A 23,796-nucleotide genomic window follows, 5' to 3' on the forward strand; every position below is an offset into this window, starting at 1 on the left:
CTAAAACCGTGAATCATTTTTTAAAAATACACATTTTATTGATTTCAGAGAGGAAGGGAGAGGGGGAGAGAGAGAGAAACATGAATGATGAGAGAGAACCATTGATCGGTTGCCTCCTGCACATCCCACACTGGGGATCGAGCCTGCAACCGGGGCACGTGCCCTGACCAGGCATTGAACTGTGACCTCCTGGTTCATTGGTCGACGCTCAACCACTGAGCCTCGCCGGCTGGGCTAAAATCATGATTCCTAATACATTTAGCTTAGTTATCTGTGGGGAAATAATCTGCTTTTGCTTATCTACCAATCTCTTCTCTCACCTCTTCTGTTTAAATAAGCCTTTTTGTTGAGGTAGACTAGGAGTTTTATCTGTCTCGGAGTGTAGGAAATATTCCAAGCCAGGGGCCACAGATCGAGGGGATGCACTGGATTGGTGTGGGATGCCTGAGGAGTGCCATCCTGATAACAATCCCTAAAAGGTCTTATATGTAAAACTAGAGGCCCGGTGCACGAAATTCGTGCACGGGGGGGGGGGTTGTCCCTCAGCCCAGCCTGTACCCTCTCCAATCTGGGACTCCTTTCAACAGCAGGACCTTTCATCTAAAAAACTTTTGCCAGGAGCCCTGCGAGCAGGAGAGAGCGGTGGGTAACAGCCCTGCTCCGTTGGCTCCCAGGTTGCCACAGTCCCTGGGACCTCCTGAGGGATTGGGTGGACAGTGCAGCCTGACTTGGCGGTTGTAATTCATATTCCCTTAACTGCGGCTTCTCGTCTGTGAAAAGCGTGTGGACTAGATCAGTGGCTGTCTAGCCTTGGAATACCCCGGGAGCTGCCCAGGGCCCACTCGCCCAAGCCCATTCTCAGAGATTCCGTTGCAGCAGGCCCAGATGGAAGCGGGGAACTCTTTGGGAAAGTGGTGGTGAAGCGCATTCCTGCTAACCTAACCCACTGGGACAAGTCACCGCTAACCCCTCACCGTGCTTCAGTCCTAGGGGCGGGTTTAACGGTAAATGTATGGACTCTTGCTTCTTCCGCAAAATGGAACAAAATCACTTATTTTCTGCCTTTCTTCTACCCGCACGGGCATTGTATAACTTCTTAAACCAAACCTGGCACCAAAGGGGCCAAGTGGATGGTCACCTGGAAAGTTGAAGGCAATTTAAGATGTTGATGCGGCTTTCAGAGGAATTTTCTTCGCCTTCCGTGAAACCGTGACCACGCTTTCACAGTCGGAATGCCTCACCCAGAACCTGCTGTCTGCCTTACAGGTTGTGTACTTTGGTGACAGCATGCATTCGGACATTTTCCCAGCCCGTCATTACAGTAACTGGGAGACAGTCCTCATCCTGGAGGAGCTCAAAGGGGACAGAGACGGGAAGCCCGAGGAATCAGAGCCCCGAGAGAAGAAAGGGAAATATGAGGTAAGGGCTCCTCTTCGCTTTCTTATCTTAGGAAGAGCTTGTTGGTGCCCAGAGAGATGAACTCTGTTGGCAGTTGTTGTGGTCTTGCCGTCTCAGTGCTATAATTGATCTGTGGCTAACTGTTAATGATGCCAAGATAACGCAGGTCAGTCTGTGTTCCCTGCCCTCCGCTTTCATCCAGCCCGGCGCCGTGGATGTTTTGGTTGGTGCTGAGGCTGCCAGATCCTGACTCACTGTAGTGACACTGTCTCTTTTGCTTGGCCATGGAAGCTCCTGTGCTCACTTCGTGGGTCTAGCTGAACTACTAGGCAGCTCCTTGAGACCTACTCCTGAGCCCCCAGAGTGAACTTGGTAGAAGGGCACTAACCCATTCAGAGGGCTCCAGACACCTCCCCACCTCCTAATATCACTTTGGAGGTTAAAATTTTAACATATGGATTCTGGGAGAACATAAACATTTAGACCATAGTAGCATCCAGATTACATTGGACCAGAAAGGGTAGATAGATCTGTTTTCCTCTCTTTATAAGAATCAGGAGGAGCCTAGATTCTGTCACTCATTTGCGGGACCATTTTCTATATATGTGTGATGTGAGCCATTTTTTTTTCAGACTCATTATTTTAGGAAAGATAATCAAATTTACCCTATAAACTGCTATTTAGACATTGAGAAGTTATATTGAAATACATCTTAGATGTACACATAGGAGTGTGGATATTCATATTTCAATACTGCTCTTTGGTGAAATCCAAATAGGTTCTTGGTAAATGATTTCCAAACACCATCATCTGCAAACATACATTCTCATCTTGCTTCACAAAGCGAGTTCCAGCACAAAGAATTGTGAATCTAAAGGGATATTTGGGGCACTGTGTGCTCCAAAATGAAATTTTCATCCGAAGAGCATGACAGATTTTATAATCCAGACTCGTGGCCTGGTGCACGGATTCGTGCACATTGAAAGGAAATTAGAAGAAAGATTTGTGCGGTAATCACGTTACTGTAAAAAATTACATGTCAAAATAGTCTATATAGTATAGTATTGTAAAATTAAAATACAAAATATTTTAATATTGCTATTCACCCTTTCTCTATAGTAGAAGTGTCAGAGATGAAAGAAAATTAGTAAAATGTGTATGAAAATAATATATAAATTGAATAATAAATAATGATATAAAAACAGACATGATATAAAAATAACAAAAACATGATATAAAAACAACAAAGTGCCAATAGTTGGTCTTCAGATACATTCTGGCTTCGCATGCGATTGGCGCCAGCAAGAGCTTTATATGTATTGTGCATGTGCGAGTCAAAGTTTATTTTTAAATTGCTAGTGCGCATCATATGTACCGGCTGGTCAGTCGGTCGGACAGACAGATGGTCGGTCACTTAGCCTTTTATATATATAGATTATATGGATGAGATAGGATTTTTTTCAATTCTTAATTTTATGTCATATCCATAAAACACTGAGGAGTATTTTTTGAATGGGTCTTTAATTTAGTCCACAATTTTTATGTGCCTACTCTGTCCTAGGCACTAAGACTTAGGGATACATAAATACATAAGTTCTTAACCTTATGTAGTTAAGAATCATGATCAGTCAAGGGTGAAACAGTATGAGAAATAGTATAAATTCGGGACGTAGGAAAATGGAGGAAGTGACCTAATCCAGCCTGCGGGTAGGAGATCAAGGAAAACATCCTGGGAAAGGCCCAAACCCAAAGGATGAGAAGGGCCGGAAAAGGCTCGATCCCATAGGATGAGAAGGGTTCCCAGACAAAGCCAGAGGAAGGGGCTTTTTAAATAATATATAGTTTGGTTACGGGAAACAAATCCTTCTGATTTTTAATTTTTATTTACTTAGCAGGGAAAAATTATAATGAGATTGAACATTAATCAGTTTTTATTGTTCTATCCTCTCGTTTCAGGGACAGAAGGGAAAGCCTCTATATTCATTATCTAAAAAATGGGGCTCATTTTTTACTGATTCCATTTCGGGACTGGAAAACACAGAAGACTCTTTGGTTTCTACGTGGTCCTGTAAGAGAATCAGTACTTACAGCACTATTGCAATTCCAAGTATTGAAGCAATAGCAGGTAAAGGGGAAAATGGTTTTTTTTTATTTTTAATATATTTTTAATTGATTTCAGAGAGGGGGAGGAGAGATAGAAACATCGATGAGAGAAAATCATTGATTGGCTACTTCTCATTCACCCCCACTGGGGTTCCAGCCCGCACAACCTGGGTACATGACCTCCTTGGTTCATATGTCGATGCTCACCCACTGAGCCACGCCAGCCGGGCAGTAACTTTTATTTTTAAGGACTATGAAGATTATTAGTTTTCCTTTACCAATTATATGATCCTCTGAGTAGGGCCTTAGAGATTAAATTTAAAAAATTGAGATGATCATCCTTATTTTATTTATAAACTTTTGTGCATGGAGGATATTAAAATTAAACTTACTAGTTTGAGTTCTGAAGATGATTTACAATATCTCTAAATGTAATTTGACTTCAATATTGTAAATTTTATAGGGAAAGACATCTTTACTCTTCATCCTAGGTACAACCTATCCAGGTGACAAAAGAAATATTAAACTTATTAGACTCTAAAAAATAAGTTTTATTATCAATGATTATCAAATATTGATGTTTATATTTATGAAAGGCCTTTTGAGACCTGCAGAATAATCAAATTGTGTGTTTTTTCCCCAGAATTACCCCTGGACTACAAATTTACAAGGTTCTCTTCAAACAGTTCAAAAACGGCTGGCTACTATCCAAACCCTCCATTGGCCTTATCAAGTTTTGAAACATTGACAAACAAATAACTTATCTTTACTGAAATATGAAGTGAAGAACCGTATATGCAGCAAATGTACTGTAAAACAAATACTGTAAAATGCTTTATAGGAACAGATTCTTAATGAAAATTGATCAAGAAATTGATGTTTTTCCATAGGTCCTCTTTCTACAGATGTCCAACAACTCTCATTATATCAAAATCTCAGTGTCTTAGAACTGAAAAGAACTTTGGTAACATTTTGTATACCAATAGTCCTGAGGTTAGAATTCACCTGGGGACACACATACACACACATATTTACACCTATGTCTAAGCCAGTGGCTCTCAAAGTGTGGTCTCTAACCACTAGCATAGCGTCACCTGAGAATATGATAGAAATGCAAATTTGCGGGCCCCAACCCAGACCTACAGAATTAGAACTCTGGAAATGGGACCCAGCAATCTGTGTTTAATACTATTTTGATTCTCACTCAAGTTTGAGACCCACTGGCTGGGCCTTAACTTCTAGAGATTGGTTTATTTAGTCTGGGTATGTAGATGGACATTGACATCTTTTAGATGCCCCAGGAAAATGCAGCCAGGATTGGGAAAACTCATCTACACCTCCTTCAGTTTACCCAAGGACACTGAGTCCAGCAAGATTAATTGATTTTTCCAAGCTACTAGGTTTTATGCTGTTCTTTTGTTTTCCAAAGCTAGGAATAGAGACATGATTTCTTCTGATACCATGCAGCCAGGATGGGACAGAGATGATACCAGAAACCAACTATTTCAACCTCCAATGTTATCCTTAGGGTTCACCCTCTTCCCCCTCACCCCCAATAATGTTAAAGGCTGTCTAATCCATTTTCATTCACTTTAAAGCATGTATTCTCAAAAGGAAAAGAAATTGGTTCTTAGGGTAAAAAAAAAAAGATAATGTAAATGGAATATAGCCCTTCAAAGCTCAGCATTACCCAATAAAATCTTATTCCTTAGTATTTTTCTCATTAAGGAGGAATATAAAGTTAAATTTATTAATTAAACTTAATTTGAGTTAAATTTAATTTTTCTCCTTGGGAGAGAGGGGGGTGATAATGGAAAAAAAGGTTGAGAAAAACTGCTTCAAGAGGGTGTATGGTTATATGATTATTGTGTTCTATGTGCTGTGCATAGTCATATTAGTAGCTATTTGTTGCAAGATGTTTGGAGCCAGACGGTGTTTATAATATCAATCCTGGCTACTCTTTATGTTGTAATTTCACTCTGTCCAGCATGAGCAGTAACAGAAAACATTCATCACCATCATTATTTTACTTGGACTATAGTAGAGAATTTAGCATATTAATGCATACACTGGAAAGATACTTAAAGCCTTTTAAATGCTCAAAAATAATCCCAAATATATTGTGGGGATGAATATCTCAGGGTAGGTAAACAGTTACTGAAATTATTTCCTCAAAGTCAATAACTTTCTTTGATATCAACTAGTAAAAATAATGTGTTGGAACTTGATTTCCAAAATCACATTGGACTATGATAATGAGTATACACAATCAAGCTTACGGCTGAATGATGGATACTGTCTCATGTATACGTTCAGTACACATTTGATTTCTTTTAAAAAATAAAGCTATTTTTCCTTAGATGTTTATTTCATAGATGGCAAAGAATAATACATCTTTAAGTGCTTATAAACTACTGTTGCTAACATAGAACCCTAAAACAACAAGTTAATTGTCCTTTTTGGGCCACTGTGAGGAGTGAAAAAATTCAATCAAATCAGAAAGAAGTTCTAGTCCTACTTTTACTAGTATCTACCTAAAGAATCTGAACAAGTTACCCACCTAATTTGACCTCAGTTTTCCCTATCTTGTCGAAAGAGGTTAGAGTTTACTTCCAAGTTTCCTTCCAACTTTATAACAGGGACAGTCATTGATAATAATGAATGCTGTTTTTCTTTTGGGCTGTAATTAGACTTTTAAAATTTTTATTTCACTTTTAAAAAGTGCCGGTGTTTCTAATTGGACATGAAGGTTTAAAATCATCCAAAAAATGGTACTATAAAAATTAAAAAGAGAATCTTATGAAAGAAAAGCTATATCTTCTTAATAAAGTCATGACTAAATGCAGGAAAACTGTGCAAATAGGCAGAAGACTTAAGTTTAATATTAGCATACAGGTAAACATTCATAATCTAAAAGATACTGAAAATAATGGTCAAGGGAGCTGGGGTTTCCTTTGCCGGCCACAGAGGAAAGCTCTGAATGACACAGTGGTCAAACAACTTGTCAGAATTTGGTATTTAGAATACTGAGGCAGCGGAAACTTCAACTGAACCTATAATTACAATCTAATATCATCTGCTGAGTTTGTTAAACTCAATTCACATCCCACAATAACCCTCAATTTAAAGCATATATATGTACTATATATGTATACACATACTTTTAGTGAACTTGTTTGAATGAAAAAAAAAAAAAAACCTGGTTATTTTATATAACCAGCCAGCAAAAAATGGAATGTAAATCTGTCTCTTTGGATAGAACTGATTGTTAGAATCACATGAATAGCTTTTTTTTTAATAAAAAAAAAAAAATAGGATGTTGCAGTAGCATTTCCGTACCTTTTCTCAGGCTCTTGATAACAAGGTTATCATAGAGTTGGCTACTAGATCACTGCAAGACTGGGATATATTTGAGAGCGCTCACCTGATGTGGTCCAGTTGCTTCCCTTAAAAACCCTTGGGTATGGTCCAGTCCATAAAGGGTGATTTCAAAAAGGTAAATTCTTGGTCTCTAGATTCACCCTCAGAAATATGGTAAAAATATAATAGCAATGTGTGCTGACTCCTTACCATGCTATTTTATATACCTTATTTACTCCCTACAGCAACCATATAAAGAGTGTCATTACTGATTTACAGATGAGGAAATGAAAATTCACAGAGGTTAGATTATATGCTCCTTCAAAGTTGTATGGTTTCTAAGCAACAGAATCTGTACATGAGCCTAAATTTGACCCCAAAAATCATGCTCTTTGTTGGTTGGCCAACTCTTCCAACATTGGATTTAGACTGATTCTTAGTCTGTCTAAAACTACATTTCAATTTAATGATCACCATGCTGAGACATGTAAGGGATTAGAAATGAAGACATGGGCTCTGTCCTAAAATAACTTGTAAGGCATCGATAAGCAGGTTTACTCTTTCTTCATAGTCAAGTTCAAATGTTCACCTTGAATACTTAGCAAATCTCCCTCTCTTGTGCTGAGGAAACCAAAATGGAGAAGGAATAATGAAAACTGGTGCAAGGAAACTTAGTGGAATATGGGATATCTGGGCCTATAGAGAAGTTGGGTTATTACTTAAATTAACAGCAGCACAGATTGCTTGATAATCAGGTTTTTGTACCAGGCACCTATTCTCAGACTCATTAAGAAACTTGATTTTACTTTCTTGGTATTTTGGCCTTGGTAGTTTCTTGGTAAAGATCAAAGCTTAACAAAGTTTAATACATTAGTGAAGGGATACATTCCTAAGTGCCTGTTAAAAGGAATCACCATGTTGAATCACTGGTTGTACAGAAATAAAATTATGTCCATGAGTATGCAGCTGCAGTGGGCCTATTTACCATTTTCCAAGAAAGAAAAAAAAAATCTTAGAAAGTTTGGTAGCTGTTGCCTCTTTTGTTAACCTTCAGAATGATGCTTACTGTGACCATTTGATAACTTCAACCTTATATTAACCTAGACAACATACAACTTTATTAATTTTTATTTTGGTGAAAACAAGAAATACAGCAGACTGACAGATTTTACTTTTCCTTTGAGCACATAGGAGAAGACAAAAGGACCCTTGTCTAATTTGACAGAGCAATTCTACAAGCACTTACACTGATTAGGAACATAAAATATCAAGTACCACATTACTACGAGGGCAAGAAATATCAAATAAGAAGGTTACGTTTTTCTTCTTGAGATTACTTTCACAAGACAGCAACATTTGCACAATTTCAGACTCTTCGAAGATCACATTATTCCAATTCTACTTCTAAGGATAGAGCTATATACGAAGATAGACCAGAACAAGCTGATATATTAATAATATTCACAGAAGTCTTCATTCTGCACAGGAAATGAGTGATATTTTTGCACACATTCTCAATTACAAGCAAAAACAAAAACAAAAAGAGGGCTGTAATTGTCAATTCTGCCAGCAGGCAAAAATGGAGAAAGGAATTAATAGGATTTTACTCAAACACAGTGAAATAAACAAATACCATCAATCTTCCACATATAAAAGGTCACTCCTAGAATAATAGAAAACATCTAGACTTGCATTTATGTGTATAAAAATCTGGTGAATTCAAGGATATAGGAAAAACTAGGGAGAAATCCTCTTTAAATAACCACTTTGATTTTCCCACATCTCCTGGGCAGAGCCTTGGGCCTCCCCTCTCCCCCCGAACCTGCAGGGTTCCAGTCTTCCCTGCCTGCCTTCCCAAGGCCACTCCACAGCAGGCTCGTTTGTTTCTGGCTTTCAGTTTCTCCAGCTTAGAGCATACTCCCCACTGCTCTGTACCCAGATTTCCCAAGCCGTGGGGAGCTTATGGCCAGGCCTTCACCCAGAAAGGAGAAAGGGTAAGGGTGGATGTCATCAGCACACCATACCCCTCCAGAACACAGCCCTGACACACAGTTGTCCCACAGACTAGAACCTGTCTGAAAATCCCGAGGGGCCACATATCTCCTTACACGCTAGGAGGAAGACGGCATCTGCCACAAGGCAGACGGCAGCCTGCTCCCTTTTGTTAGGGCAGAAGCAGGGAAGGAAAGGAGGAAGCTGAGGACTGAGCCAAGGGCCAGGCAGTAGGATGGAGGCCCTTAAGACATCAGGGCTGTAATAAAATAGTACAGAACACAGGGCTGACCCACAAAATGCTGCCTTGGGGTTATTTCTAAGTGGTTCAAGGCCCCCAAAAAGAATTGCCATCTTTAGGAAAGTAGAGTCAAACTGATTTTTGGTGGTTTTATATCACAACCTGTGGTGAGTCTTGAACCCATCTCTGTGAAGTGCTTCCGTCTCACCTCCCAGCTTCTCACAGTAAAGATTAAAAAACGCAGGAGGTTTTGGTCAATAATGAGAAAGGATGAGGTTGTCAAAGTTGGGCTAAAAGAACACTGCATAACTAAACAATTTACCCATAGGTCTCCCTTTGGAACATTTAGATCTTGCTTAAGGAAGTGGGGTGGAAGCATGAGGGCAGAAGAGGGCAATGAGATCTGGGGAATCTATTATACAGTAGCTTTCTCCCTCTGGATACAATCAAGGGGAGAGCAAATGAAACAAAAACCCTGCTTTACTAGTTTTGTTTGTTTCTGAACTGTAACTGCTGCTTGAGGGAGGACGGGGAGGAAAGGGGGGCTATGAGACAAGGAGGGAGGGAGAGAAGGGGGGCAGGAGGAAGAGGGGCAGGAACACATCGTCCTCAGTGCCCCCAGCCTAGCAACTTCGTCATGCTTAGAATAGGTAAGGAAGGGGATGCCTAACAAAGTTGCCTAGATTAAGGGGGGTTATTGGCCAGGACTCAGAAAGGTTGTTGGAAGGGACCTCCGTTTCAGCCTTGCTTTGGGCACTGTCACACTGACAGCCAGTGGGTTTATGAGTAACCATTTGGAGGGGTTAAGGGGGCGGGGGGGTTCCTGTGTGCTGCCTGGGGGCTTCAGTCCACAGATAGTTCCTCAAGAGGCAGGCTATGGTACGTGGGCAAAGCTCATCCAAAAGACTGAAAACGGGTTTGGGGAGGTCACAGCCCAGCTTTCATACTCACCAGTGCTTGGTCACAGTACAAAGACCAAAGGCATAAGATCAACATGACACAGTATGCCTGTCATCTGCTACCTCACTCAAGACCATCAGCTACCCACCAGCCACCTGCTTATTCTGCCGGATAACCAGCAGGTTGGATGGCATACGCCCAGGAAGGCAGCTGGGAACCAGTTAGTGGTAGCCTGGAATGTCCAGTTTGGGTTGATGGCTGGCATCATCTAGAGCAGCTTCATCTTGCAGTGGTGAAGCTCAAAAGATCTTGCCCCCAGAGTACCAGGTATAGGAGCACAGCCAGCATAAAGCATGAAGCCCAGCTAGTTTTTTGCAAAGATACATATCAAGTTAACATGTGGTAGATAACCACTGGAGAACCTGGGGAAAGACCATCGTCACAGACCGGGCCCAAGGCATGCAAAGGAAGTCAGTGCATATATCTACGGCATCTCGTGCTTGGCACAAAAGCAACACAAGGCCATGCACTTGGAACAGGTAACACTTTGCAGAACAGCAAGGAAGCCCAGAGGAAGAAGAGCACAGACATAGAAGCGATAATCTTGCAACTGATTGAAGACTTAGAAGAACCAAAGAACAAAATAATCCCGTGTGAAGAGAAAGCAGATGGGAGTGAGCATGCGATTGGCTAAGCACAGGATCCAAGAGGAGGTGGGCAGGAAACGGTGCGGGAGCTTCTCCCAGGCCAGGAGTTAGCCAGACTGGAACCGGAAGGCCCGGGCGCTCTCCACTGGCTGCCTCCCTGGGTCTCGAAATCTTCGGGGCCCTTCGCCCATCAGGTAATACTGCAGGGGATTGGACCACAGTTCTCCTTTGATAATCTCAGCAATCCTGTCCAATTCCAGGAGGCTGTGGTCTGAGAACCAGTTGAAGAAACTGGGGATCGTGTTCCCTTCCCGGTTCCTGTGGATGTGGGTCTGGGGGTCCTGGCCCCGGTGCCAGCGGATCGGAGTGGAGAGAGACACCACCCGGCCGGAGGATCTGCGCTCATATTCCTTGACGAGCCCCTCATTTCGGAAGTAGGGGTTGCTCTGAAAGATGAACTTGAATTTGCAGCCTGCTCTGGGGTGCTTAAGCTCCTCCACCTCCAGGTTGATCATGTACCGCATCATTTCTTCATCCTGACCACTGATCATAGGTGACAGCTGGGGGTGGTTCCCGAAGGCGGTGACCCAGAAGCCAGGGATGTTCTGGATGATGAAACTTCGGCGCTGCATGTGGAGCCTCCGCATGCGGCCGAACTTGCGCTCCAGCTGGAGGAAGGCCCTGTCTGCCTGGGCATTGACGTTTAACAGCTCCTGATCGATGGCCTCCAGCGAGTCCATGCTGTTACTGGCCTTCGGGGTCCTAGCCCGCGCCTCCTCTTTCCCTCCTCCCACCACCTTTTTCTCCTTCGGTGTCAATTTCTTTTCCTCCTCCGCAGCCTCCTCGGCGACTCCCTCCTTTTCCACGGCCGCCGAAGAGATGGCGCCCTTCTTTGTCATCCCGTCCTTGGCCGTAGCCCCGGGCATCACCTGAGACCCCGATCCCTCTGCGTCACAGGCTTCTGGAGCTTTCTCCCCGGCAGGGCCGCTCGGCCCTCCCGGCTGACAGCCATTTTCCGGGCTATTGTCGGCAGCCACCGAGGGGGAGGCGGGGGCGGCGTCCAGCCCCTCGGCGGGAGGCCGAGCCTCCTTCGGGTCCGTTTTGGCGGCCGCCTCACGACCCCTGGCCACCCGATGGCCGAGCACGGGGCCACAGCCCGAGGGGGCCTGGGGTGCGCCCCCCTCCGCGGGGCTCCGCACGCCGCGCTCACCTGTGTGCGCCATCGCCATCCCCCGCGGCGCCTCCGCGTCCTCGCTCCGGCGGGGGTTTAGGTCCGGACGTGCCGGGGCCCGGTCCGGAGTGGCGGGGCCGCAGGTTTCAGCGGCGGCGGGGTTGCTGGCCTCACCCAGACCGTTCATTTTGGTTCGAGTCAGACCTGCCGGAGAGCGAGCCTCGTCCGCTGCAGAGGTGGTGCTCCGCCCCTCGCGCCGCCCCTCGCGCCCGGTCGGGGAGGATACTGCCATGGCAACCGGTGACGTCAGGACGGCAGCGTCTGACTGTCGCGCGAGAAATAACTGCTCCTGGTGGTGATGCTGGCCCTCATGGGTAGTCAGTCCATTGTCTTTATGTTACAAAATGTTTTCCGTTTTGTCAGTCTGGAGGAGGTTTGGCTTTCAGGAATAGATGCAGCAAGCTCCAGCACGGGCGAGTTCTGCTCATGTGGATTTTCTAAGGCGTTAGTGACTGTATATTCAAGTCCGCTCATAGGGCTTCTCAGGTATAAAGTGGATTCAGCAATGCCCAGGCCTTCTTTAATGTACAGATGCATGGCTATTTACAAAGAATTGAGATGAACAGACTTTGAGGTTTAAGAAAAGTGAAGTGTTACTGTGTTAAGTGTGATCATGTAAATAATTAGGAGCAACTGAAAGGGAAACCCCTCATCCCAAGAAGACATCATAAAGGATAATTTCAATTTTTTTTTAAGTTTATATACTTTGGCCAACACCTACAAAGTAATTGGACAATATTTCCTCTTCACTGTATAAGTAGAAAGATAGTGTATTTTCCTTATTTAGGGGTGACTTAGACACACACACGAGTGTGCAAATTCAGCCTTTAAGCATTACTGGAAGAAATGTAATCTCAGGAGATTTTAATTTCTAAAATTATGCATATTATATGTTGCTTATCCTCAGATTATAATCTTAATCTAAAAAAGTTCTTGCTTCATAATGCCTGTGGGCATGAAGCCAGCAAATATTTACCAAAATTGGCTTCTGTGATAATTCATTGCAGAAGAAATGATCAACTGTTTGCAGGCACTAAAGCTATTAAATGCCTTAATTAAAATATTTGAAGTAATATTTAAAATGTTAATGTTAAAATATTTACTTAAAAAGTAAGAAAGGTTACTCTCTATTCAGGTCAGTTCAGGCAGTTCATTAGGTAGTAATGTCACTACCATCTGTTGTTTTATTGGTTTGTTGGGGTGTGAAAATACTGGTGTTAGTCCTTAGAAAATGCAAGAAGGAAGGAAAACTAAAAGTTTGCATATTTTTGTTTAACATCTTAAATTCATATTAGAAAATTGCTGTGATGACCCATTGAAGTAGAAACTCCACTACAGAGCGCCCCATATTATGATCACTTTCAAAGAAGGGCTTAGAAGTGGATCCCCTAAGAAGTAAGGACTTCGGGGAAAAGGAATTAGAGAAAAGCAGCAGTTATACTGAGATTTTTAATAAGGGAAGTAGTGCAGATTTTGTCCAACTAAGAATGAAGTGCTGCTGGAAAGACAATACAGTCCTTCACAGTCTTAGTTTAGCTCACAAAGGTTTACCAGAGAATTCATAAATAATTTTAAAATATATTTTATTGATTTTTTACAGAAAGGAAGGGAGAGAGATAGAGAGTTAGAAACATCGATGAAAAACATCGATCAGCTGCCTTCTGCACACCCCCCACTAGGGATGTGCCCGCAACCAAGGTACATGCCCCTGGCCGGAATCGAACCTGGGACTCTTCAGTCCCCAGGCCAACGCTCTATCCACAGAGCCAAACCAGTTTTGGCTAAACAATTTTTTTTTACTCCTAGTCAGCCTGCTAAGGACAGACTGCCCAGATGACTACTGCCAGCTAATCAGTTACCCAATCAAAAATTGTGCAAACAGGATTCACTCTTCCCAGGCTACAATTAGTTTTCTCTCCTTCTTTCCTCTTTCTTTTAATAAATCCCATTTTTGCTTTTGTGGAGTGTAGGGAGCGGCTATAGGGTAAAGCTTCGGACTGACCTGTTGGCAAAGCCACCAACAAGTCCCAGCTCAAAGGGCACAGCCCTCTTAGCATAATTAAGCTTGACCTTATGACGCTCCCTAGATCCTTCCTGGGTAGCTAATGGGCTGTGGGAGGTGCAGAAAGTGCTGCCAAAACAAGTAAAACTCACAAGAACATTGCAACTATGATGACCACTACCTTGTTTACCTCTGGCCATAAAATAAAGGCTCAGCTTGCAGTCTGGATCTTTTCTCTGTGGCCTTAGCCAAGCACAGGAGATCCACCTAGACCCAGCTTATTCTCTTTGCCTGTCTTTTCTACATCCTTCACCGCCCTCCCTCAGGCTCGCCGAACCCTTGGCTGTGCTGGCAGGGCACAGTGGGGTAAAACCAATCTACTGATTTGTTCTCCATGTAAACAAGTAAACAATGTGCTGTAATTGACTTTGTGACTTTGAGTTATTCTTTGACACTACTCTGCCTTGTTTGTAGGTAAATATCTTATTTTGTTTTTATAGTGAAAACAATCAACTATAGATGAAGCAGGAGCTGCAATAGAGTTGAGATTCCCAAACTTTATTGTGCATCAGAATCACCTATAGTGCTGGTTAAAACACAGTTGCTAGGCTCCACTTCCTGAGATTTTTATTCAGTAGGTAAGAAATGGGGTTCTAGCACTTGCATTTCTAACAAGATTCTGGTGGTGGTGGTGGTGCTGCTGCTGCTACTACTGCTGCTGGTCTAGGAACCACCCCTTGTGGTTCCCAAATCCACTTCTTTAAGGTAATGGAAAGGAGTTCGGTTGGAACTGAAGAGTCAGAGAGAAGGGCCCGAATAAGGAAGGTCAGAAAAGCATCTTATAGGCATTTGAATGTGCAGAAATGGAGAGGGAAACTCAGGGAGATTCTTGACAGTGCCCCAGGGAAATTATTATGTTAGTACTTCTTCAGGACATATTGTCCAGAGCAGACTGAACTTTAGTAACTAGAGGATGACAGAACCTCTAAGTTTGTAAATTAAGGGAATATCTAGAGAGATCAACTTTGGCCTGGAATTGAGAGAGAAAAAGTTAAAAAGTAATTCCAAGATTGGAATTATAAATGAAATTATACAGCAGCAAGAAGACCTTACAAATGAGTTCTTGCAAGTAGAGTTAGCAACTAGTATTTAAGCACAGGAGAGAAGTCAAAATACTGGAGATGAGCAAATGGAGTTCCAGTGTTTTAGTCCCAACAGTATTTTAAAATGCTATTTATTGAGGTTATAATTTACATACACTATAATGCATGGATCTGAAGTGCACAATTTGACAAATAAATACATCTGTGTTATCATCACCCAAGTCAAGATATGGAGCATTACTATCCTCTAAAAATTCCCTCATGTTTCTTCCCATTTATTCTCCCAAACCCTCAGGCAACCACTGTGGATTTCTATCACCACAGTTTCCCTTGCTACTGAACTTCACACATATCTGTTATATAGTTGTATTCTTTTGTCTGGCATCTGTTGGGAAAACTTCCAGAGGTGTAGTGAAAACAACCTCCAATGGGGGACAAGGCCCAGAGACTGAAGAAAGAGACTAACTCCAGAATTAAACAAGTTTAAGGGAACCTAGGGACAGAAGCAGACTCAGTGTGGCTCAGTGGTTGAGTGTAACTTATGAACCAGGAGATCACCGTTCCATTCCCAGATAGGGCACGTGCCTGTGTTGCCCGCTTGATCCCTGCCTCCTCGCCTCCTCCTTCCCTTGCTCCCTCAGTGCCCGGCCACCACCACTGCTGGTCACCTGCCATGTTCCGCGCCGCCCCCTGGTGGTCAGCGAACATCATAGTGATCGAACTCCCGGTCTCCTGGTGGAACTCCTGAGGGGATATTTTGCATATTAGACATATATATATATATATATATATATATATATATATATATATATATATATATATACACACACACACACACATATACATACACACACACTAGAGGTCCGGTGCATGAAAATTGCAGGATCTCCCTGCACTGGAGGGAGATCCCTCAGCCTGGCCTGCCCTCTATCACAGTCCGGGAGCCCTCAGGGGTGGGAGGTGACCCAGCAATTAAGGGAAGGCAATGCCTCCATCACACCTCTGCTGCTGCCACTGCTGGCAGCTCAAGCCTCAGGCGGTCCTGGGCAGCTGGGCACCCGCCATCAGAGGCTTGCCTGCACCTCAGGCCAGCCCTGGGCGGCTGGGGGGATGAGGGGGCTGGGGAACTCTGGAGGCAGGCACTCGGTGGGACTGAGGGGACTTGGGCGCTGCCATCTTTGAGGGCATGGCAGTCAATTAGCATATTCCCTCCTTATTAGCTGTGGGTGCCACCATCTTTGTGAGGGTGTGATGGTTAATTAGCATATTCCCTCTTTATTAGATAGGATAGCCATCAGTGCCAGTTTGGCACCCAGATCTACCTTACTTATATCCAGAAAAATAGTTTTACACAGCACTTTTTGCAAAGTATTGGACATATCTTAGAACAAGATTATAAAAGGCATTTTATTTCATTATCCTTTTTTACCCACTGGCCTCTAGTTATACTTTACCCAACTTGAATTTAGACTAGATAATCCTTGTCCTAAAGTCACAAAAAATTTCATGGGGAGAAAGAATAACGTTTAATTTTTAGATATTTTTATATACTTTGACTTTGAGATATGCAAGAAGTCTAGACCCATGCTGTCCCATGTAATTTACAATTTACCAGTAGATACATTTAAAAAATGGTTAAATATGAGAAATCAGATCTCAATTTGGACTAGACACAAAGTGCTCAATAGTCATTGATGGCTCGTGGCTACTGTATTGGACAGCACATGTCTAGAGTGTAACGACCTTCAATCTCCAGGTGAATAGTCACCTTAAGATGTACAAAAACAAAGCACATAAAAGTTGATCCATAGTTGATGCTCTGTTTAGATGGCAAGTGAAAGGTTAAATGTTAGTGTTTGGATTTTTTCTAATTTTTGCTTTTATTTAATAAAGGCTTTGTAAATTTTTTTGACATAAATGCTTTGAAAACCATTTTCTTCTTTTCATTACCTCATCAAAAGTCTTTCTGGGTCAAGCATGTCAAACTCAAAGGTTAACAAAGCCAAATAAATAAGGTTTAAGTTTATGTGAGCACCCCCCCCCCAAAAAAAAAAGCTTCATTTTTCATGGAAGCACAGATTTAGATATTTAAATAAAGTTTTATTTAGCTGAATGCAAAGGGCTAAAATAAATGAGTAATCATTAACATAAAGTACATTTAATAAAAATTTTTTCTTGAACAGTAACTTACCAGACACTGAATAACTGCACAAATAAGCATAATGCAAATAAACCTACTTTTCCTGTTCTCAGAAAGCGAAATATTTCCTGTTGCACACACCAAACAGGACAGTACAAATGACATGGCAATCGGCTGCTTAAATATTCGCTGCTAGTATCAGTGGAGAGAAATGGTCCGCCTGCACATAAGGGGCATAAGGGAAATTAATGCAACAGGATTAATCAGTCATTAGCAAACATTGTAGTTTGTTATTAATAATCTATAATAATAAAAGTGTAATATGCTAATTAGACCTGACGTCCTTCTGGACTAAGCTGGGACTGCGAGGGAAGCCTGGGTCCCTGGTGCCTGTTGGAGGCTGGAGGGAAGCCTGGGTCCCAGGTGCCAGAGGGAAGCCGGTGCCGGCAGCCAGGGGAAGGAAGGCCTACTCTTGCATGAATTTCGTGCATCGGGCCTCTAGTTATATATAATAGGATATTGTAAAAATTAAGTTACAAATTTTTATTAAAACATTCCTTACATACCATTATATTGGCTGGGCTGCAAAAATATTCCTTGTGAGCCACATGCAGCCTGCAGGCCTCAAGTTTGACATGCTTGGCTGGGTACTAGGTTATTTTGTTTTATCCATTTGAGTTGTTCATTTTGTCATTCAGTATTTATCTGGTAACAACTATGTACATTAAGCTAGATGTAGTGACGAAGGTAAAAAAACATCCTTTTCCATCTCTGCTTTCACAAAACTTCCAAACGAGAAAGGGACAGTGAAAGACATGTGAATAAATCTTTGTCACTCTGTCATTATTTGTTTCCCTATCAGTCTTTCCCCAGTTCTTTAATAATAAATGGAATGCATTCTCTCTTCTTACACTTGTTATCTTCCTGGGGCCTGACAGATGCCTTAACAAATGTTCATGGAATTCAACATAATGAATTACTGTGTTATTTTCTAGAACAGAGAATCCTACAAAGTACACCAAGTACATAAAAAAGTTTCATCTTCCCTAAGGGGAACAGAAAAAGTGTAAAACAGAAGAGTTACTTATGACAGACCTTGAAGGATTTGACAGAGAGAGAAGGTGGTGAGGTTTGAAGAACAAGTTTCTACAGCTGAAAAAGTATGGGATAGAAGAGTATATCACTTATGATAAGAATTCTCTAAATGTGTGCTTATAAATGCACAAATGACTAAAACAAGCCTGAGTGACCTGAAACTATTATCTATATAGACAAAAATGGAAGCTTTAAGGAAGTGAAGGTTGGAGTGGAATGGGGGTGCTGCACAAAGTGTTTGGGGAAAAACTGACATGAATAAGCAGTTACAATTGTTGACATTTTAAAGTAAACAAAAGGAACATCCCTCCCTACTTTTCAAGGTATAGTAGTGTGCCATATTTTATTTTACTTTTGGGATAATGCCTGTTGTGTTCATTGAAGAACTTTATTAAATTCCATAATCTGTTCTCTCTAATAATTTCTTCAAGCATGTTTGTTGACAGGGTGAAAAATAAGAACTCTTAACAGAGTAACATACTTTTATTTTAACATCATGCATATATGTAAATATAAATATGTTATTGGTACACTTCCAATTTGACAGAGCAATCTTCCAGTACTTAAGCTAAATTGTTAATAAGTTGTTACCAGGGCAAATTATCAAGCAAGACAATCAAACCACACTGTTTTTGCAGGTTATTTTTCCATGAAGACAATAATTTCCAAAGTCTTGATAATCTGACAAGATCAAGTTATTTATATTTCTAAGAATGCAGTTTTGACAGAAACAAGAACAAGTTGAAAACCATTATGAATATTCATTTAAGTCTCTATATCTGGAAAAATGATTTTTCTAAATGTTCCCAAACAAAAGCAAAGAAAGCTTGTATAACTCAATTTTCCTAGTAAGCAAAAACAGAAAATAACAGGATTTTATTAAGTATTAGTGAAATAAAAGACACAGTATTTATCTCCATAAATTAAGTCAAATGAAAATATAGAGAAAACATCAAAAGTTGTATTTCTTTAAATAACTCTTCTCACCCTTGCCAGTGTGGTTCAGTGATCAGAGTGTTGGCCCAAGCACTGAAGAGTTGCCAATTCGATTCCTGGTCAAGGTCAAGGGCATGTACCTGGGTTGCAGGTTTGCTGCTGGCCCTGGTTGGGGTGTGTGCAGGAGGCAACCAATCGACATCTCTCTCACATGGATGTTTCTCTCTTTCACAACGCTCTTCCTTCCTCCAACTCTCTCAAAATCAATGGAAAAAATATCGTTGGGTGAGGATTAACAACATAAAAAAAAAAAAAATTCCTGGCCAGTGTGTGCAGTGGTTAGAGCACTGACCCACTACACCAAAGGGTTGTGGGTTCAATCCCCAGTCAAGAAAACATACCTGGGTTGCAGTCTCACATGGATGTTTCTCTCTTTCACACCCTCTTCCTTCCTCCAACTCTCTCAAAATCAATGGAAAAAATATCGTTGGGTGAGGATTAACAACATAAAAAAAAAAAAAATCCTGGCCAGTGTGTGCAGTGGTTAGAGCACTGACCCACTACACCAAAGGGTTGTGGGTTCAATCCCCAGTCAAGAAAACATACCTGGGTTGCAGTCTCACATGGATGTTTCTCTCTTTCACACCCTCTTCCTCCCTCCAACTCTCTCAAAATCAATGGAAAAAATATCGTTGGGTAAAAATTAACAACATAAAAAAAAATCCTGGCCAGTGTGTGCAGTGGTTAGAGCACTGACCCACTACACCAAAGGGTTGAGGGTTCAATCCCCAGTCAAGAAAACATACCTGGGTTGCAGATTCATTCCCAGCTCTCGTTGGTCAGGGCATGTGGGGAGGCAACCAGTCGAAGTGTCCCTGGAAATCAAGGAGAGCCAAATTAACTAAAAGATCTGCTTTTGCAGATGTTTCTAAGTGTTGTTGTTTTTTTCTTTGAGATAAGGGACACACAGAAAGTGTACTGCTATCCTGACAGTTACATCAGGATGAGGAATGGAGGTACAGAGAGGTACCTAAGTTTTGTGTGAATTCACTAGATGCTGAGAAAGCCTGGACACCATCCTTATACTTGTCATAAGGACAAGGTCTAAACTGTCACCTCAACCACTTCCCTGAAGTAGGGCTCTTGGATGATGGGGATCAAAGGGAGAGGGGGTGAGGAACTGAGATGCCTGCCTTTTGGGTAGAGGAATGGAAAGGCTGGAAAGGAAATTTGTGCTAGCAGGAAACTTGGGTCCACCACCAGTTCTGGAGATTCTGGTTTACCAGAAATGAGAGGAGCTGACAATGGTCTGGAAGATGTTCATCGAGTAGGCAGCAGGCTAAGAGGAGTGGGCACAGCCAGAAGCAGGCACCAATAGGTGACCAGAGGTACAAGGGAAGCAATGGAGTCACATAAATCACAAAGACCAAGTGGCCCACTGCTGCTCTCCAGTGTCTCTGGTTGTTTTATTTTCTCCAAAAGTCCACAGGCTATATGCCTGCCCTGCTGAGCAGAGTGGGTAGAACAGGCCTCTAGACAAAGCTAGAATCCCAGATGGTAAGAGCCAGACCAGAGGCCCTGGAAACAAAGAGAGTCCAAGCAGTGCAGAAAAAAAGCAGTGAAATTTACAGCATATTTACTTGGCTTCGCAGCAGTGTGAATCATGGCCTTGCAGAATGTGATAGTGATGCAGAACAGCATGAAGGTTGTGTATAAGTGGAAAAAGTCAGGCTGTGTAGAGGTGAAGAAGCAAAGCCATGAAGGTCCCAATCTTGCGGTTGAGAAAACAAATGTCCAGAGAAAACAGGTTTTAGAAATGTCAGGAAAAAACAGTAGAAGGTATACCACCCATTTCTGTTGCTCAAGCACAGGTTTCAGCAAGTGTCAGGGGACCTTGTGCAGAGGGAGTCCCAAGGACGAAGTTTAACCAGACTGGAACCCAAACGGCCTGGGGATCTCCACTGGTTCCCTTAGTGGGCGACGTCTGGCTCTACGGACTCCTTCGCGCAACAGGTAGTATTGCAGAGGATTTGGCCACAGGTCCTCTTTGATGATCTCGGCAATCTTGTCAGACTCCGGAAGGCTGTGGTCTGAAAACCAGGTGAAGAAATTGCAGACGACGTCTTGGTTTCTGCGAATGAAGGACTGGGGTTCATGACCCCGACGCCACACGATCGGAGTGGAAAGAGACACTACTCGGCCCGCTCTGACTTCATATTCCTTGACAATCAGCTTGTTTCTGAAGAAGGGGTTTCTTCGAAAGAAGAACTTGAACTTGCAGCCAGTTTTCGGGTGCCTGAATTCCTTCACTTCCAAGTTGGTTATGTATCTTAACATCTCGGCGTCTTGGCCCCTAATCATGGGGGACAACTGGGGATGGTTTCGAAAGGCAGTGACCCAGAAGCCCGGGATGTTCTGAATGATGTAATTCCTCCGCTCCAGGTAGTGTCGACGCATCCGTCCAAACTTCTGCTCCAGCTGCTGAAAGGCCCGGTCGGCCTGAGCATTCACCGTGTCCAGTTCCTGCTGGATGGCCTCCAGCGGGTTCATGCGGAGGTTCACGCGGAAATTCACATTCGGGGGCCGGGGCCCTGCCCCCTCCTCCACCTCCTCCACCGCTCTATTTTCCTCCGCCATTTCTATTTCCTCGCCTACGGGCCTCTCCTCTACCTCCGCCTCCTTCACTTCTTCATCTCCTTTCTCCTCCTTCATCTCCTTCATGTCTTCATCTACTTTCTCCTCCTCCTTCATGCCTTCCTTCTCCACCATCGCCTCGGCCACTGCTACCGAGATCGGGTTCGCTTCCGCGGCCTTCGCCTCGGCCACCACCTCCGACCCCGACTCCTCTGCGCCACAGGTTTCCGAGGCCTGCGCCGCCCCTGAGCCGCGCGGCTCGCCGAGCTGACAGCCGTTGCTCGGGCCGCCGCCCGTTGCCATGGACACAGGCTCGGCCACCAGGGCCCCGGCGGGAGGCGGGGCCTGTTCTAGCTCCGCTTCAGTCGCTCCGAAACGGAGACCCCCACCGACTGGGACCTGGGGAGCAGGGCCACAGGCCGCAGGGTCGTGCGACGCTCCCTCCTCCTCTGGGAGCTGGGGCCGCGGGAGTGCGACGGCCTCCGAGCCTCCCTCCCCCGACTCCGCCATCACCTGGGACGCCTCGGTTTCCTCACGGAGCTTCGGGCCCTGGTCAGGGTCGGGTTGTCGGGGGGCCGGGTCGGGAGCATCGGGGCTGCAGGCCTGGGGGTGAAGGGCCCCCTCGACCCCATCGACGCCGCTCATGTTGGTGTTGGTAGCAGACAGACCAACCGTAGGTTAACGTCCGCTTTCCTCACAGAAGCCGCAGTCGGTGCTAACCGGCGAATGGCGCCGCCCACCCTCCGGTCTCGCGAGGGTCTCCGTGAGGTTGACGTCACAGCGGCGGAACGCACCGCGCGACTTCGCTGCTCCGGGGATTGGTGCGGCTGTTGCCAGGCGCGAGCGCGTTGTCAGTCTGACAGGGATTTAATGGGTTGGAGCGATAAACTGACGCTTGTAAATAAATGTACAAGGGACTCGGAGACCTGGACAGCACTGAGGGCCCTCCCCACAATGCATCTGGAAACTGCCTCCAGCACACAAGCTGGGGTCATTGTAGGGGCCACAGTGCTACACTGCATACAGGGTATTAACGTGTTTCTCTGGTTTTCAGTATTTTTTTTTTTTTTTTTTAGGCAAGAAGGTAAGTTCCCTGTTACTCCATCATGTCCGAAAGCAAACATCTTCTCTGTGTTTTTTAAACCAGGATGAATCGCAGATGGTTTCCCTTTTCTCCCAAGTGGAAGTGACATGAAAATATCAGTATCCGCCTGTACCATCACTGGGAGCACAGGCCACGCAGTGATGCATATTCCTCCTTGCTCACCCTAAATTTATCATCTGCATCGAAGAACTTGTGCTGCATAAGGTCTGCAAGAATTAAGCCTGGATCAGTTTGCTAAATCGTGCTCAATGGCCCCTCACTGTAGAAAACAGAAAAGCTATTTCCAGCCCCATAAATTGTTAACCTGTTCACACATTTAGTTCTGCAAGAAGATAGGGAAGTTTGGCCGTAATGAAGTGTGTATTCATGGCAATCAGCTCACAGAGTTCATTTTAAGAGTTATGCCACTGTCTCTGGTCATTTTATTTTCAGATTGTTGACTTGTGAGGAAAACGGGTGTTAGAGATTCACAAGGCCTCGGAGAAAGACCACCTGCCACCATTTTATGAAGAAAAGCCAGTTAAAATGGATAACCAAAATGGTCTTACAAACTTGCAGAATGCCAACATACAGTTAGTTGAAGTGTAAGAGGCAAACACTTTTTATCTATTTGCTTTGCTTTCTATGGTAGGCTGAGTAATGGCTCCCAGAGATGTCCAACTGCTAATCTTAAGGACCCATGAATATGTTTCTTACCTGGTAAGGAGACTTTGCAGATATGATTAGCTTAAGGATCTGGAGATGGATGATTGTTCTGGATTATCTGGGTGGACCCTGTATAACGAGATGGGTCCATATAAAAAGGAGGTAAGAGTGCCAGTCTGGCCGAAACCCATTTGGCTCAGTGGATAGAGCGTTGGCCTTAGACTGAGGGGTCCCAGGTTCGATTCCAGTCAAGGGCACATCCCC

The 23,796-nt window shown here is 43.5% G+C and overlaps 3 protein-coding genes across 4 annotated transcripts in view; 1 reads left to right on the forward strand and 2 right to left on the reverse strand.

Annotated features, from left to right (window-relative positions):
- NT5DC1 (5'-nucleotidase domain containing 1) overlaps window positions 1-6,816 on the forward strand; it is a 103,078-nt gene extending 96,262 nt beyond the window's left edge. For both annotated transcript variants that reach the window (XM_079780181.1, XM_079780182.1), the window contains exons 10-12: window positions 1,267-1,419; window positions 3,355-3,523; window positions 4,145-6,816. In XM_079780181.1, the coding sequence (XP_079636307.1) occupies window positions 1,267-1,419; window positions 3,355-3,523; window positions 4,145-4,260 (438 nt within the window). In that variant the 3' untranslated portion in view covers window positions 4,261-6,816. The remainder of the gene's footprint in view (window positions 1-1,266; window positions 1,420-3,354; window positions 3,524-4,144) is intronic.
- Window positions 6,817-6,951: 135 nt separating this feature from the next.
- TSPYL4 (TSPY like 4) lies at window positions 6,952-12,056 on the reverse strand. Its single transcript, XM_079780183.1, has one exon. It carries the CDS (start codon window positions 11,997-11,999, stop codon window positions 10,749-10,751), a length of 1,251 nt encoding a protein of 416 aa, XP_079636309.1. The 5' UTR covers window positions 12,000-12,056; the 3' UTR covers window positions 6,952-10,748.
- A 7,384-nt stretch (window positions 12,057-19,440) lies between these two features.
- TSPYL1 (TSPY like 1) lies at window positions 19,441-22,530 on the reverse strand. Its single transcript, XM_079780507.1, has one exon. The coding sequence runs from the start codon at window positions 22,425-22,427 to the stop codon at window positions 21,072-21,074; it is 1,356 nt and encodes a 451-aa protein (XP_079636633.1). The 5' UTR covers window positions 22,428-22,530; the 3' UTR covers window positions 19,441-21,071.
- Window positions 22,531-23,796: the final 1,266 nt, after the last annotated feature.

Source organism: Cnephaeus nilssonii, assembly GCF_951640355.1.
Source record: "Cnephaeus nilssonii genome assembly, chromosome: 9".
NCBI lineage: Eukaryota > Metazoa > Chordata > Mammalia > Chiroptera > Vespertilionidae > Cnephaeus > Cnephaeus nilssonii.

Excerpts from the sequence above, each read along its gene's own strand:
- TSPYL1 (XM_079780507.1), bottom strand. The coding sequence starts at position 22,427 with ATGAGCGGCGTCGATGGGGTCGAGGGGGCCCTTCACCCCCAGGCCTGC.
- TSPYL4 (XM_079780183.1), bottom strand. The coding sequence starts at position 11,999 with ATGAACGGTCTGGGTGAGGCCAGCAACCCCGCCGCCGCTGAAACCTGC.